The sequence below is a fragment of the Dermacentor silvarum genome, chromosome 8 (assembly GCF_013339745.2).
Source record: "Dermacentor silvarum isolate Dsil-2018 chromosome 8, BIME_Dsil_1.4, whole genome shotgun sequence".
Classification (NCBI taxonomy): domain Eukaryota; kingdom Metazoa; phylum Arthropoda; class Arachnida; order Ixodida; family Ixodidae; genus Dermacentor; species Dermacentor silvarum.
In genome coordinates this window covers 8,651,436-8,666,745 of record NC_051161.1, presented here as the reverse complement: position 1 = coordinate 8,666,745, position 15,310 = coordinate 8,651,436, and the positions used below count along the sequence as shown (strand labels likewise).

At 43.5% G+C, this 15,310-nt stretch overlaps 1 protein-coding gene across 4 annotated transcripts in view; it reads right to left on the bottom strand.

Moving 5' to 3' along the window:
- LOC119461932 (aminopeptidase N-like) overlaps nt 1-15,310 on the bottom strand; it is a 58,171-nt gene that overhangs the window by 30,344 nt on the left and 12,517 nt on the right. For all 4 annotated transcript variants that reach the window (XM_049672790.1, XM_049672789.1, XM_049672787.1 and 1 more), the window contains 4 exons: nt 9,984-10,139; nt 7,369-7,471; nt 6,619-6,739; nt 1,534-1,688 (listed from right to left, as the gene is read on the bottom strand). In XM_049672790.1, coding sequence (XP_049528747.1) covers nt 1,534-1,688; nt 6,619-6,739; nt 7,369-7,471; nt 9,984-10,139 — 535 coding nt within the window. The remainder of the gene's footprint in view (nt 1-1,533; nt 1,689-6,618; nt 6,740-7,368; nt 7,472-9,983; nt 10,140-15,310) is intronic.

The window sequence follows — 15,310 nt, the reverse complement described above, 5'->3', positions numbered from 1 at the left end:
TAGAAAAATTACGGGGACATCAATAACCAATTTTGACAAACCTTGCTCATTGAAAGCCCGGCACACGCGGCGTTTCCCAAAAACGCACTCGGATGTTAGGTAAATGAACTTGCCGCATCATCTGTGGCTTTCGTTTGTCCTTTTCTTTCCTTTTTAGCTACATGTATTTACTTCTTTTTTTTTTTTGAAACGAAGCAATAGCCTTCTTTGACTTTGGGTGCAGAATAATTGTTGCCGTTGTGCAGGCAGTTAAAATACGCATTTTCGTATTGATTTCTGCATTCTTTTTCTCTTATTCTAGCCACATGGTGCTGTCGCGATCGCAGCATGGCCCAAATGCATATCACAATTTCTGAGATCATAGTTTTCTTCTTGTCTGGATCGTCTGTCTTTATACTCGTATGCGTGATGTTTACTATCTGTGACTGCGCAACATGTTTATTTGTCTTGTTTGACGCATTATATACAATGACGTTTCCTTAGATACGTAGATTTATTGCAGACTTATACGTATATTTAAATATCTTGTTGCGAGGTTTCGTGTATACAAGCAGTGAACTTGGTTTCACGCGACACTTTCCTGCCGTTTATCTTGGCATTTGTATATTCCATTCTATCTTCGCATTTCTAATGTATATTTTGCGGAACTTCTGCTTTTTATATGTACTCGTTGTTGCAACTATAATTTCGGTACAATTACAATATACGACCGGTAACATCTGCTCCTGCGCAATCCATTGCAACGAAGCACAGCGTCATTGAGGTTTTTCCCTGGCCGTTGCATATGTACAAAAATGTAAACAATTGGTTGTTAAATGACAAAGGTTCTTTAAAATATTTGTCAACTTGTTCATTTTATGGCCTTTACGTTTTTCATACCAGCTGCATGCACTGCTTTGCTGGTTTCGAACTGATATAGTTCTAAAGTTCGCGTGATATTTTCTTTACTTATTAGATAGACCAAAAAAAAACAAAAAAAAACCGTGGAAGCATTGATATCAGCTATTACTGCCACAATTTTTGGGACATACGAAGCTATTCTTTTATGAAACAAACACATAATTTACTTGTCTTGACTGTGCGTAGCGTTAAATAATTCGTTTTCAGCACCTAATATACAATGACATTGGCAATGGCAATGCAGTTATTATTCATGTATTTGATGCCTCGACAACGTTTATAAGGAGGAGGCCGCGTTGCAACTTGAGCCGCCCCCGAAAAAATTTTCTGGCTACGCCACTGGCGACCGATGCCTACTCCCCCCAGACCACGAGTAAGTCCACAGGGCGTCTGACCGAAGTACAGGAAAACGGAGCAGTCTCAGCTGGAAACCGATCGAGCGCACACTACTTGTTCGTCTACTTCCTCTTCCGCACTTCACCGCGCCGGCACCGATAATCTCCAGTACAAAAACAGGTAACCCCATTAGAGACAGCAAAAGAACCGTTGGATTGTCCATTGGAAGGCGAATAACTGGTGGAGCTAGCGCGCAAGACACGGGCTACCGCACCGAATTGACAATCGCAGACGTACCTGGTGTGCCAGTTCGTGCGAGATAACCGTGGCGATGACCACCTTGTGCGTGGCGGCGTCTTTCGTGTCGCTAAAGAGTAGACTGTTCTTGTGGAACGTGAGCAGTCCCCAATTTTCCATGGCGTCCACCAGGAAGGACGGAAGCGCCGCCAAGTCTGCAAGAGGCAATATACAGGAAATGGTACATTCCATCCGGGTACTTTCAAAGTAAACTTTTGCGTGAACACTCAGAACAAGGGTGGCAATGACGTGAATGTCGTTCTTGCATTGTTTTTATCTATCACCTTTTTACATCGGAACTGTTATACGCTAGGTTCTGGAGGTTCGTGTGCGTAGGCAAAAAAGATGGCAGTCTCCTCAGAGCTCACGACCGGCCGATCCTGTTGATTAACAAAGTGATAAAAGAGTATGGCCGGGTAAGCCCAACACCACCTAGATTGCACAGGCCTGCGCACTCAGTTCTATGACGTCATGCTACCTGACTCGATATTTCCATTGCCAAGGCTGGCGTGAAGAAAACGGTGATATTAAAATCCCTTTTGCTTACGCGGGAGCATCCCCATTCGATTCTATGGCAGTCGGGCCAGGTAGCATGACGTCATAATCGGAGGGCGTAGGCCTTGTGCTATTTAGGTGGAGTTGGTACGCCCCAGCTGCGTTTAATTGCGAGAAGTGTCAAAACGTATTGTGATAAAAAATTATCGCAATAAAAAAAGTAAAATCGTAATAGACACTGTTTAGTATGAATTGCGGTTTGACATCGCGGGCTGTATAGGCAAACCGCGTTGCCTACAAAAGCGACACAGGTCTGTATTTACTTAGGTCGTTTTTGGAGCCTCCTTTATGTATAAGGATAACTTTTGCTTTCTTCATTTGCTGCGGAAACACACCCGATTTTAAAGACATATTATATATGTGAGTTAGTACAGGTTTGATTCCATCAATAACATAGATAATAGGTTTCATTTTAAGACCGAACGGGTCTTCACTTTTGCTCATTTTCATTTGTTTAAAAATGAACAGCACGTCAGCACTACTACAAGAAGGAAGAAATATGCTGTTAAGGTGATTACTCATACCATCAAGTGCGCCCGACTCATGTACGCTAATCACCAACGATACTAAATAGTCATTAACATCTGCTGACTCGTGATTGTAAATTGGCTGCCAGCTATGTCTCCTTATTGCATCTCTAAAATTGTTCAAAGTTGTCTTGTTAATAAGTTGTGTTATATGTTTACCTTGGTTGGCGGAAGGGTTGACAGTACTGCGGCTTATAAGGTAGACAGGAAGGTGATCACTTAGTGATCTATTGATAACACCTGCAGATATCACGCTGGCTGATCATTTAGTAATAACTAAATCTATTAGTGCTGAAGACGTTGTGGTTATACGCGTTGGCAACCTCACTACATTCATAAGAAAATACGATTCAAGAAGAGCTAGCAACCTTCTTGTTCTGCTCGAATTATCTGTCATACCAATATTTAGATCACCTCCAACGAACACAGCATAGTTATATTCATTAGCATATTGAAACATTTTTAATGAAATCAAAGAACTCCTCAATACAGCCCACAGGCGGACAGTAAACTACAACATAGAGTAGTTTACCATAATTTACACACAACACTTCATAATCAGGTGTATTGACGCTAAAATCGTCAACCCTTTCACAACGCATCTCGCTTTGAACCAGTATACACACTCCACCACCTCGTCTGAGGCTGCGGTTCAACGTAAATGGCACATAGTTATCTAGGGCGAAATAATCATTTCCGCATAACCACGTTTCAGTTAGCATAATAACTGAAAATCTAAAGTTGAACTCTTCCACAAATGCTTGGAATACGTCTTGTTTAGCACAGGCAGACTGAATATTTAGGTGTAGCAGAGAGAGAAAAGGGCTTTTATTTTCAACAAGGTTATTCAGGTCTTGAGGACTTTGGTAAGTGGCAGTCATCCTAGGATATCTGGTTACGACTTTGACAACTCTAAGATGTTAGCTTTTGCAAGTCCTCAGCACAACGGACGGCATGCGCTTGCTCCCCGCCCGCTCTCCGGACGTACACCTTTCCGTTACGATGCCATGCGTACTGATTACCCTTTTCGCGCGCCCATTCTTTAGCTAAGCGAAGCAACATCCTGTTTAGATTGGTCAGATTTTCTGTAACAAACACTTTGGAATGAGAGTTTCGCAGTGCTTTACATTGTCGCAGCCAATCATCTCTAAGCTGCTGTTTGTTGAATCGGACAATAATTCCAGGGACCATCCCAGATTTTGCAGGAAGTCTATGCACTGCCTCCACATCACTTGGACCCAGGTCGGGAAGGTTCGCCAGTCGTGCCACTTCGTTCCCCTTACTCAATAATTGTTCGTTATCAGTTGCCAACACACCGTGAATTAATAGATTATGTCGCCTGCTTCTCCATTCCAGGTCATCTACGGCTAGTGTTAATTGTTTGACTTCTTTTTTGTTATTGCATACCTCGACGGCATTAACACGTTTCCGGAGTTCCTTTATCTCTGCCTCGTGGCGAGCCATTGTGCACAACACTCATCGTACTTTTCTGACATTAGGCCAATAGCTTTCTCAATACCATCAACCTTGGTCGGCAGGCTTTGAAGCTTTTCCAGTTTTGTTAGTATCTCTGCCAAAATTACATGAATATCGACGTCTTTGTCGTTACTTCCACCTCTCAGACGTAGCGAGTAGCATGCCGGGCACAGCCAAGACTCAAAAAATGCTTCACCTTTACCGCGAGCACCAGTCTCTGTTACCCCAGAGCACTTGCCCAAATGGTACAATTTTTCACACATTGAACAACTCATTGCTCGACTCTGTGCAGCTAGTTGCTTAGAGCATGCATGACACGACCTGCCATCGTCAGCCATTTTCGAGTATGCGCAGACAGAAAAGTGCTAAAGATATGGCGGTTACGCTCAGAGCTCCACAGGTGTCGGTCCGTGAATAGAGTTCACCAAAACCCAACCAGGTGCTCCAGGAATAGTCACGGCAGCAGACTGCGTGGCGAGGCCAGGGGCACCATAGTCTAATTGGCTCCCTCGTATCCCACGCGGTAACAAAAAAGCACTTTTCTGCATAAAGTGACTCGTTTGGGCATATTTACACAAGCATATTCCGACACCTCGAAAATAATCTTTTTTAATACCAACACGGATTTCGATGAAGACGTTAATGCGTGACACAATTACTAGAGTTCTGCCACGATATATTTCGCTCATTCGATCAAGGTTTGAACACCGACAGCACTCTACTTGATTTTCAGAAGGCGTCTGATAAGGTATCCCACCCTGTTCTTTCGCACAAGCTGTCTTTCCTTGGTTTGCCCACTAATGTTCTTTCGTGGCTGCATAATTATCTAACAGGTCGTTTTCAAAAGGTAATTGTTAACGGTGATCAATCAATCCGCTCATGTTTCAGTAACCTCAGATGTTGTACAGGAATCCGTGATGGGTCCAACTTTATCTTTAATTTACATTAATGACATCGAGGAAATCATAACTCCTAAAGTCAGGCTTTACGCAGCTGATTGCCTATTATATAGCGAAGTTAAGGACGAATCTGGCAGGGTAGTACTACAAGCAGATTTAAATATTATACATTCATGGTGTCAAAAGTGGCTTATGTCGCTAAATACGTCAATTTGTATCTACGTTCGTTTTTCGCGCAAACGGAAACCAATAAGCTCCCCCTACTACATAAAAAATCTGAGTACTTCGGAAGTAAACCAGGCGAAATATTTAGATGCAACATTTTCCTCTGACGTAACATGGAATTCTCACAGACTCTATAACTTTAAAAGCCGGCCGCACCTTGAATTCCATCAAAAGAAATTTTAAACATTCCCGTCAAGCAGTGAAGGGTCTTATTCACAAAAATAACATTCGACCAATACTTGAATATGCATCCATAATTTGGGATCCGCATATGCAATCCTTGGAAAAAAAAGTCTTCAAGCAATATAGAACCGCGCAGCCCGATTTGCGATTAAAACATACAGACTCCTAAGCAGCGTGACCGAGATAAGCAGCTTAACTGGCCTGAGCTGTCTACACGAAGTGCTTTCATCGGCATTCTTTCTTGCGGGACACACTTTTAAAACGCGGCGCGATCCACAAAGTCGATCATTATCTTCACACTCCGACGTATGTTTCACTATGCCTTGACAACCCACTGCTTACCAAAATTCTTTTTTTTTCCACGTAAGATAAATCAGTGGAATAAATTACCCATCGAGGTCTTTCAAGCTGCACACGACTCATACTTTTTGTGAGGAGCTAAAGTGGCATCTGCGGTTACTGTCATTGCAGAATATTTCTGTAGGTTATTTGTAGCGTTTTTTATGCACATAGAGTAGTGCTTTTATGTACAAATTATTGGTAATATTTTTTATCATTTGCATGTTACCTTTTCGTTTGTTTTTAACAGTGGTCCGTAATATTCAGACTATGATTTATGTTCGACGAACCATGTGTTTGGATCTATACCACTTCAATGCAAAGCACTGTCCCACTTGGTGCAGACAGAATGTAATTCCCTCAGGTGAAATGATGGGTACCGAATAAATAAAATAAATAACACTTGTGAGTGTTTGAAATTGGTGACCGTCAAATAGTGATTCGGTCGTAGGAGACATGTATAATATCGCTAGAATGAAAGAACGCTTTATAGCTGGGCGGTTGCTTTTGACCACAGTAAACTGAGGTAGGTACGATAAAAAAGACGCATTGCTTTTGAGGTATGCTGCTACAAAGCGATTTTTTCACCTATACTTGCGGCCTAAAGAACAGCACGAGTACTTTTTAAGCATTTTCATTCAGCTCAGGGGCACCGTTGAGTTGTTTCAGAATACATTTATGCGATGTTAATGTAAAACTTTGTATTTTATGCAAACGAACATGTGCCGGCTCAAGCATATTTGAACCGTATTTTTTCGCTCCGGATTTGAACAGGCACTGATCTGTTTTTACAGAACCGGAAAAAAAAAGTTTCACTTGGCCACTCTGTGGATCGCATCGCAGGTGATTCACCAGCTTGACGTACGAGCAAGGATACTTGCCAATTTTGGGTAGAACGTAAGGCACGTCCAGGAGCCGCTCAAAGTAGTCAATCATTAGGGGTGCTACCTCGGCAGCATAGCTGGCCTGGTCCGCTTCCTCGGGCCGCGTCCAGACGGACACCTGCGAACACATGACGACAAAGGCGATCACGCTTCATCGAGCACGCTGAGCCCTAAGGCAAGACACGGCCTTTGTATGCTTGCGAAAAGCGCAGGCAGGCTACAAAGAGCGTGACACTATCGCTTACGACGCAGCCATACTCGCCAATGTCACCTCATGCAAAGTGACAGGTGTACCGTTGAGAGCACGCTGTTTGCAGTAATATAAGGCTAAATGAAAGCTTTCAAGTAAGCTATCCCTTAATATGACGAGGCAAGTCTGTACCTATCAGAATACATGCAATGTAGATATGTATTTCGTTGTATCTCGTGTTATCTTTATTGATTATCTTTATGTCCTAGTATATGAAAGCTGTCACAACACTACTGAATAACTGTACATTAAAACTACTGCTTTCAGACTTCGATGAAAGTTCGATCCAGTAACGAAGTTTCACCCGCGACATAATATAAGAAACTTAACAAGAAAACGGAAACGATTCCTTTTACTTGATTCTATTACATCCGCTGCACCCATTCGACTGATTCTGGTGATAACGTGGAAGAGACGCTGCGCAACCGGCTTACGAAGCGTGGCATAAAGTGGAATTGCAAAAGAATAGTGTTATACAGCCCTCGTCTATGTCTCACCTTTCCATTTTTAGTGGCAGTGTAGTTGCTGATCATGAAGGCGAGTGTGTACGTTGACATCTTGATGCTCGTCATAAAGTGATCAGCCACGTATCCGCCCGTTCTGCGAAGGCAGCGCTGAATGTATTCATATGCACACAAAAAGAATTGAAAGGTTTCCAAGTAACCTATCGGATGCTTCCGTATGTATAATACGGCATAACTAAAACCCGCAAGCGAGCTCGTAGTGTATCTCAATCACCACAGTTATAAGATCGAAACGCTGTCGAACCTGAAGGTCGACCACCAAAACGTACGTCCACCAACCATCTTAAGAAGAGCCAGCGAGAACTCCACCGGCGGTGATCGCATATCCAAGTACATCAGCTCTGTTCGTCAGTACTACAGCATAGCAGAACTGAACTCAGCTTCGGAAAGACAGGAAAGTGGTTATAATTGAAGCACGGTTTAGTTTATCTTCTCTTCCGATTTCCTTTCTAACTCCCCCTAACTCGGATTTTTTTCAATCCCTAGAATTCTTTAGATCATTGCAAGATGCGGTTGTTCAGTTTGTTGTTAATACGTTTTGTGCAAAGATAATTTCTGTGCTATGCAAATAGACAGAAATTTTATAGTTACCATTGATTTCTATATCTCGCTTTAGGAATTTTATATAATGACGTCACTGCACTCAAGCTAAACTAATGTAGCAATGCAAGACACAGCCTCCTTCTTGAAGCCATATTCACAAAAGCACGTTGATACATAACTCTACAGGCAAACAAGTTTGGCCAACAACAAAGTGCCAAGATTGACACGGAATCTTATTCGAATTGAAAGGAAGACGAACGTGGGACCTCCCTTACAGAGTATAACAATGTCAAAAAAGTGTGCCACTCCACGAGACCAACGTAAGAGTTCTGCATGAAATTTTTCCTGCAGGTCATGTACTGAGTAGCACCACCACGCTTACGTATCATTCACAGCGAAGCACGCAAAATGCGACCAATCTTGTTTCTGTCCTCCATGCCAAAACTGGCTTTTAAACACGTGACCACTTGAAGTCTGCACAAATTTACTAAGCTATAGAGTGCTAAATGTTTATATACGCTATATCACTGCCTAGTACACGACAGCTCTGCCTACATATGCGCGGTTGCCAGTAAATTTTAGTACGTGCGTGCATAATAAGCTGCTCAGTGCCACGACCGCTTTGTCGTGCTCGGCGCTAGGTATATGACTCCTCTTACGGCGAGACTTGTCTATGATGCTTTGTTTGGTGTTGCACCATACGTTTGTTTTGCTTCTTACAGATAAGTATTTCAATGTGCGCAGAAATCCACAGCCCAGCTAGAGGTACGAACAGCAATAGCGCAGTAGCAGTAATTCGTAACGTGTCCAAGGCATCCACACCCTGCCGTTCATCTGCTGGGATACGTCGACCGCGCTGCAGTACTATTATAAGGCATACTCTACAGGTATTCTGTGGTCACTGAAACCATAATGCAGTCACAACATTAGTCCCACTTATCGGTCATCGCAACGTCGCAGCAGAGGTTTGTTAGGTCTCTGAGTGTTACTTTTCTCCCTGTCTTAGATGAAAATATCCTGTGATTTAGACAAATCCCCCCGTTCTTCCTAAACAAGTCTCTAGATGTAGAGAAACTTTCCCGGGTTGGTAGCACTCTCCGCCAGACACACTTTGCAAGTTACTGCGAAACTAATCTAGCTCATCTTTTACCCCCCCCCCCCTCCCCCCCTGACGGTCTCCAGTGCCATTAGGGACAGAAAATGGTCGGACCGCGAGTGTCTCGGTCTTATACATTCTGGAAGTATACTGCCAGGAGCAATGAAAGGATGGCGGCACTCCAGGTACAAAGTCGGCCATTTTAGTGACGTCGAATGAAAACCTATGCAAACCTTGCTTTCGGAGCCAAATGTGGAGTTTGATACATGAAACATTTCACGAGAAAACATGCGGTTAATCAAAGACCACAAAGCGCAACTTTTTCACCTGCGTCAGTTAACTGGCCGCGTCTGCGACCGTAATAACTTCAGAATCATATAGGCGCATTATCAGAGCGCACATTAAACAAAACCGCCTAAAGGGAAAGACACCATCTGAAGAAGAAAAAAATCTCAGGTGCATTCCAGAAATCTTTCAAATATGAATATTACTATCATAGAGTATTTCCTTATTGCAGCTTGGTTGAGTATGCGTGCGCCATGCACGTAGAAGCTAGTATAATGCGGCAAGGCAGTGCTTTAATCGCATCATCTTTGAAAGAAGGTGTGCAACGGAGGCTCATGAATTTTAGGGGACCCATCGTAAACAATAACGATATCACAGAACATGAAATTCCATAATGCTGCAATACAGTTAACGACATGGAAAGTCACCCCAACAAGGAAAATCAATAAACTAAGCAAATGTGTGCCCTTCGCACAACAATGTTACAACAAACAGTTCACTGCCAAATATCGCGGACGACTTTCATCCTTCAACATCGCATACTTGCAGCTAGCATATGTAGTACCACGTGAGCGGCCAATAGGGCGCAATTTTCTTCCCAGGTAGGCACCGTTTACTCGCTGAACCTGTTCAGTCCAGCAGTTTGGTACGCCGCACCTCCTACCTGCCCTCGGAGCGCACCAGGGGCATAGTGGATATGGAGTGGTATGCCTCGGGCCTGACCACCACCACGGAAAAGGTGGCCTTCATGTCCGGCTCGTCGAAGCACGGGAACGCCTCACGGGCGAACGTCGGCTCGAAGAATGTCACCAAGAGGTGCCTGCGAACGCCGACAGAAAGGAGCTTCAAGAAGCAAACAGTCCGAGCTAGTTGCTGCTCCATGTTACTGTAAACTACAGCGCACACTGGGACAACGACAGGGAAGGCAAGCGCTGACTTCCGACTGTTTTTTTTTTTTTATTTGAAGTTTAAACTTTGCAGTTTGTTCTGGTAAATGCATGTACAAAAGTGGGTCTGATATCGCAGAAGGAGGTCTGTACTCTGTAGGGGCACCTGCTATAATATGTCACATGAAATGTAAAACTACTAAACAGCAAAAAGAATAACAGAAACAGAAACTGTTACAATGAAATACGAGCAGTAACACAACTATTATTACAATAATTAAACAAGTACAATCAATTGAGTGATTAAACAAATAAATGAATAGTCATTATTCAGCATATAAAGAGCATATAACGATACTGGTCAGGTTATTGCACTAGACAAATTGTGTTATTGGTCACAAATAAAATCATGAATTAAACGTTTAAATAATGATACAGAAATAGTTTTAATATTGCAAGGCAAATCATTTCACAATTTAATTAGACCAAACCAACTCTTTGAGTACCATAGTTTAACGAACTTTTAAAAGCAAAAAATTGTTGTTTAGAGAAAAACGTGTATTATTTGTATTGGTAAGTCCTTGCATAAGAACAAATTTTATAAGGTGATGATCTTTAATTGCTCGTTATGCAAATATGTAAACATTAAATTTCCCAAGATTAGTAATGCAGAGTATGTTAAGATCGCGGTACAGTTCGGTAACATGTGGTCGGCGATTACTCTTCGTAATAATTCGGATTGCTTGATTTTGTGCATGTTATAAGGAAGAAAGATGAGAGTGATAGGTTTGACCCCAGGAAGTTATGCAATAGTTTAGAAGGCTATGAATGAATGCGTAGTATAGAGCAACCAGAGTATGTAAATCAAAATAACATCTAGCTTTGAGTAATCCTAATACTGTATGAAGTTTTTCTTTGTAGATCATGGGATATGCAAGTTAAATTTTAAAGGCGAGTCAAGCTCGACACCAAGGGATGAACAGGGGTTGAAGGGATAAATGTCATGCAAATCAATAAAAATTGGCATAACTTGCGAGTCATTAGTGGGCCTAAAACTAAAGATTACGAACTTAGTTTTGTAATGAATAATTAAAAGTTTGTTTTTAGCACACCAAGCCTAGATATCTATAAGATCAGCATTAAGGGCCATTATAAGAGTGTTTAAACAGTCACCCGAAGATAAAAGAATGGTGTCATCGGCATATAAGATGCATTCTATTAGTGAAGTTAGACATTTAGGTAGATCGTAAATATATAATAAAAATAAAAGGGGACCAAAATTGAGCCATGTGGAACCCCGATGTTTATTATTCTTTTGTTAGAAGAAACGCCAGAAATGTATGTTACCAGTAGCGCACCCTGGATCTCTGCCAGGGGGGGGGGGGGGGGGGGGGGTTACATTTTTGTGTGTGTGGTGATTGGGGGGGGGGGGGGGGGGGAGTGCGGGGAAGCAAGCACTTTGCATAATATGCAATTTCCTTGCTTTAGCCAGAGGAATCCAACAGCAAATAAAATGCCTAATAATTATAATACAATGATGAGACCAAGGATGATGACGAAGTTTATTTCTTCAGAGTTTTACTCAAAGTAATTTGAAAGTGAATGAAGAAATACAAGACAGTTATAGAGTGTTTTTTGTTCATGCAGAAAATTCGACCTTAAGCCACCTCCTGAATTGTAATCACAATGTGAACAGAGCACTGAAGGTACACGTTTGACTGGTGGGGCTGCACGCGTGAGGGGGGAGGTTAACGCGGCCGCAGGGGAGGGAGGGAGGGGGGTTACAACAACCGGACTCCCCCCCGTCGGTGCGCCACTGTATTTTACTTGGTCACGATCAGCTAAGTAACCTTGAAAGAGGTTTAGAGGTGTTCCTTCGATGCCATAAGAACCAAGTTTAGGGAATAGAACGTCACGATTAATTGTATCAAAAGCTTTAGTGCAATCTAAAAAAAAGACAGAACCAACGTAGTTACCTTTGTTACTTTCGGATAAGAGCAAGGTTAGTTGAATGCCCGTCACTGAATCCCAATTGTTTAAGGTGAAACAACTTAAAATTTTAAAGATAGCTAAACAGACCAATGTGGATTAGTTTTTCAATAATTTTACCCCAAAAAATGCAATAGAAATTGGTTTGTAATCGGAAATTATTGATTTATCACTTTTTTTAAATACCGGGGTTACCTTACTTATTTTTTATACGCTGGGAAATATACCCGTTTGAAAAAAAAAGATCAATTATGAAGGCGAGCACATTCGCAGTAACATCAGCAACCAATTTTATGTGATTAGCACGAATATTATCTACACCAGCACTAGAGCTTTTTAGGTTGATTATTACACTCTTTACCTCTTCAGGAGTTGTGGGGAAAAGAAAACAAATGATTGTCCGCAATGACGAAGTATGTCTGTGGCAACAGATGGAACAGGAATGATGGAGGAGACGTATTCACCGAATGCGTTAGCGATGTCGACTGGGGTAGAGATAATGTATCCTTCGTGAGTAACATTAGTTATAGTAGGACTTATAGGTTTATTGGCAAATAATTGATCAAACGCCACTGTTTTCTTATGTCAGAACCAGAACGAGTAATTTCATTTTGGTAATAGTGGAACCCGCGAGTAACACATATGTGAAACTGTGAAACACCCTAGGTGGGCACACCACTTTCCACGCGTCCTAAATATGATAATTATTTGTGCGTGTGCGCGTGTGCGCGTGCGTGCGTGCGTGTGTGTGTGTGTGTGTGTGTGTGTGTGTGTGTGTGTGTGTGTGTGTGTGTGTGTGTGTGTGTGTGTGTGTGTGTGTGTGTGTGTGTGCGCGTGTGCGTGTGCGTGCGTGTGCGTGCGTGTGTGTGTGTGCGTGTGTGTGTGTGTGTGTGTGCGTGTGTGCGTGTGCGTGTGTGTGTGCGTGCGTGGTGCGTGCGCGTGTGTGTGTGCGTGTGCGTGTGCGTGTGTGTGTGTGTGTGCGTGTGCGTGTGTGCGTGTGTGTGTGTGTGTGTGTGTGTGTGTGTGTGTGTGTGTGTGTGTGTGTGTGTGTGTGTGTGTGTGCGTGTGCGTGTGCGCGTGTGTGTGTGTGTGTGCGTGTGTGTGTGTGTGTGTGTGTGTGTGTGTGTGTGTGTGTGTGTGTGTGTGTGTGTGTGTGTGTGTGTGTGTGTGTGTTGCGTGCGTGTGCGTGTGTGTGTGTGTGGTGTGCGTGTGTGTGGGTGTGCGTGTGCGTGTGTGTGTGCGGTGTGTGTGTGTGTGTGTGTGTGTGGTGTGTGTGTGTGTGTGTGTGTGGTGTGTGTGGTGTGTGTGTGTGCGCGCGCGCGTGCGTGTGTGCGTGTGTGGTGTGTGTGTGTGTGTGTGTGTGTGTGTGTGTGTGTGGTGTGTGTGTGTGTGTGTGTGTGTGTGTTGTGTGTGTGTGGTGTGTGTGGTGTGTGTGGTGTGTGTGTGTGTGTGTGTGTGTGTGTGTGTGCGCATTGTACATTTCTTTCGGTTTTTCGAGCAAGTAATGCCCGAATCTTCGAGTAGACCTGCTGATCAACTAGAATTGTGCTATCTGCCACAGGCAGTCTTTAAAAATGTTTGAAAGTGTTCACAGAAACACCCGGTATTTTGTTTGTGCTCCAAAATATCCATCAACAGCTGCAAGACTGACCAATGTGAATGGGTTCATAGTTTGTAATAAGCAACATAAAGGCAGGAACAGAAATAAATTAGCAGGAGCAAGCGATTTTCACGACTAGGTGAATTTGAGAAGGGCCATCGTACGTTCCACTATTTATTCCCTTATAAGCAAAGGTCTCATGTGAGCACGCTCGTCTGCGACACGCGCCCGGAAATAAATGGTGGTGGAGAACCACATGTCGCCAGCGCTTGGACCACAGCAATACTTTGCAAAACAGCTTCCAAATCTGCATATATGCGCTATTTCATCGCTGTCATTTATTAAACAACAAAGGAATGCAATCTCTGCAACGGTGCTAGAAACCGCTTCATTCAGCATGACCCAAAAAGAACGAGTCAACTTTTCATAATAAATTTCTTCGGTATTTGTTCAAATGCAAGGTTCCGGCATCGTTGGCACTTATCCAGGTATTATGCGAGGGTATATCAAGAAGTAAAGACAAATTATCACATAACTTTATTAATGCGATAGCCATTATATGGATACTCCAGGCGAGTTCACACCGTCGTCGTCGGCGTCGCCGTAAAGATCCGCATAAAGTCCAAGTGCGATAAGATGTGGTCGCGCACCGCGTGCTTAGTTGAGAGAGGAAGCATGCGAGGGTGAGCCGAGAAGGATGGTGGCGTGGCGAGGCGGCGTCTTCTCGCGTGCGCAAGGGGAGAAGGCGGCGAGGGTGCGCGCCGACTTATCGCGCGCGTAAGGAAAAGAGCGAGATGTGCTCGCGCTAGGAGGTAGTAAGTGGTTCTTGAGGAAAGGGAAAGGTTGGCGCTATCTTCTGCTAGGAGGGAAGTGAGCGAAGAGGGTAGCACGGGCTACGCATGGCGTGGCTGAGCGCGGCCAAGCGCAGCCACGCGCGTCCTATCTTGGAGGTAATCTGCGGTGAGTTCAAAGGCTAGCCGACCCGAGATAAGTGATGGCTTCGTTTGCGATGTGTTCTCGCGCGCCTGGTTCGCCTTCAAGCGAGAGGCTGCACGAATGGAAATTCCCTCGACGCTGCCGCCCCTCTTCATCACGCCAGCAATCTGACAGCGAGTGTCCACGGTCATCTGACTGTGCGCGCGTGGTACCATGCTTGTTAGCTGAGTAAGCGAATGTTCACAGCAGATTCATTATCATCATCAGCCTAGTTTTATGGCCACTGCAGTACGAAGGTCTCTCCCAGCGATCTCCACTTACCCTTGGCTTACGCTAGCCGATTCTAATTAACTTGCGCTTGCAAATTTCCTCATTTCATCACACCACCTAACTTTCTGCCGTCCTCGACAGCACTTCCCTTCCCTTGGTAGCCATTCTCTTTACACAGCTAATAAAACTACTAACCTTGCTTCGTAGAGCTGTCTAATAATTGGCTATCGCAATCAATGCAATCAATCAATGCAATGCAATCAATTTCGCCTTTCGGGCGAAACAGCTACATTTTTTTCTACACAGAAA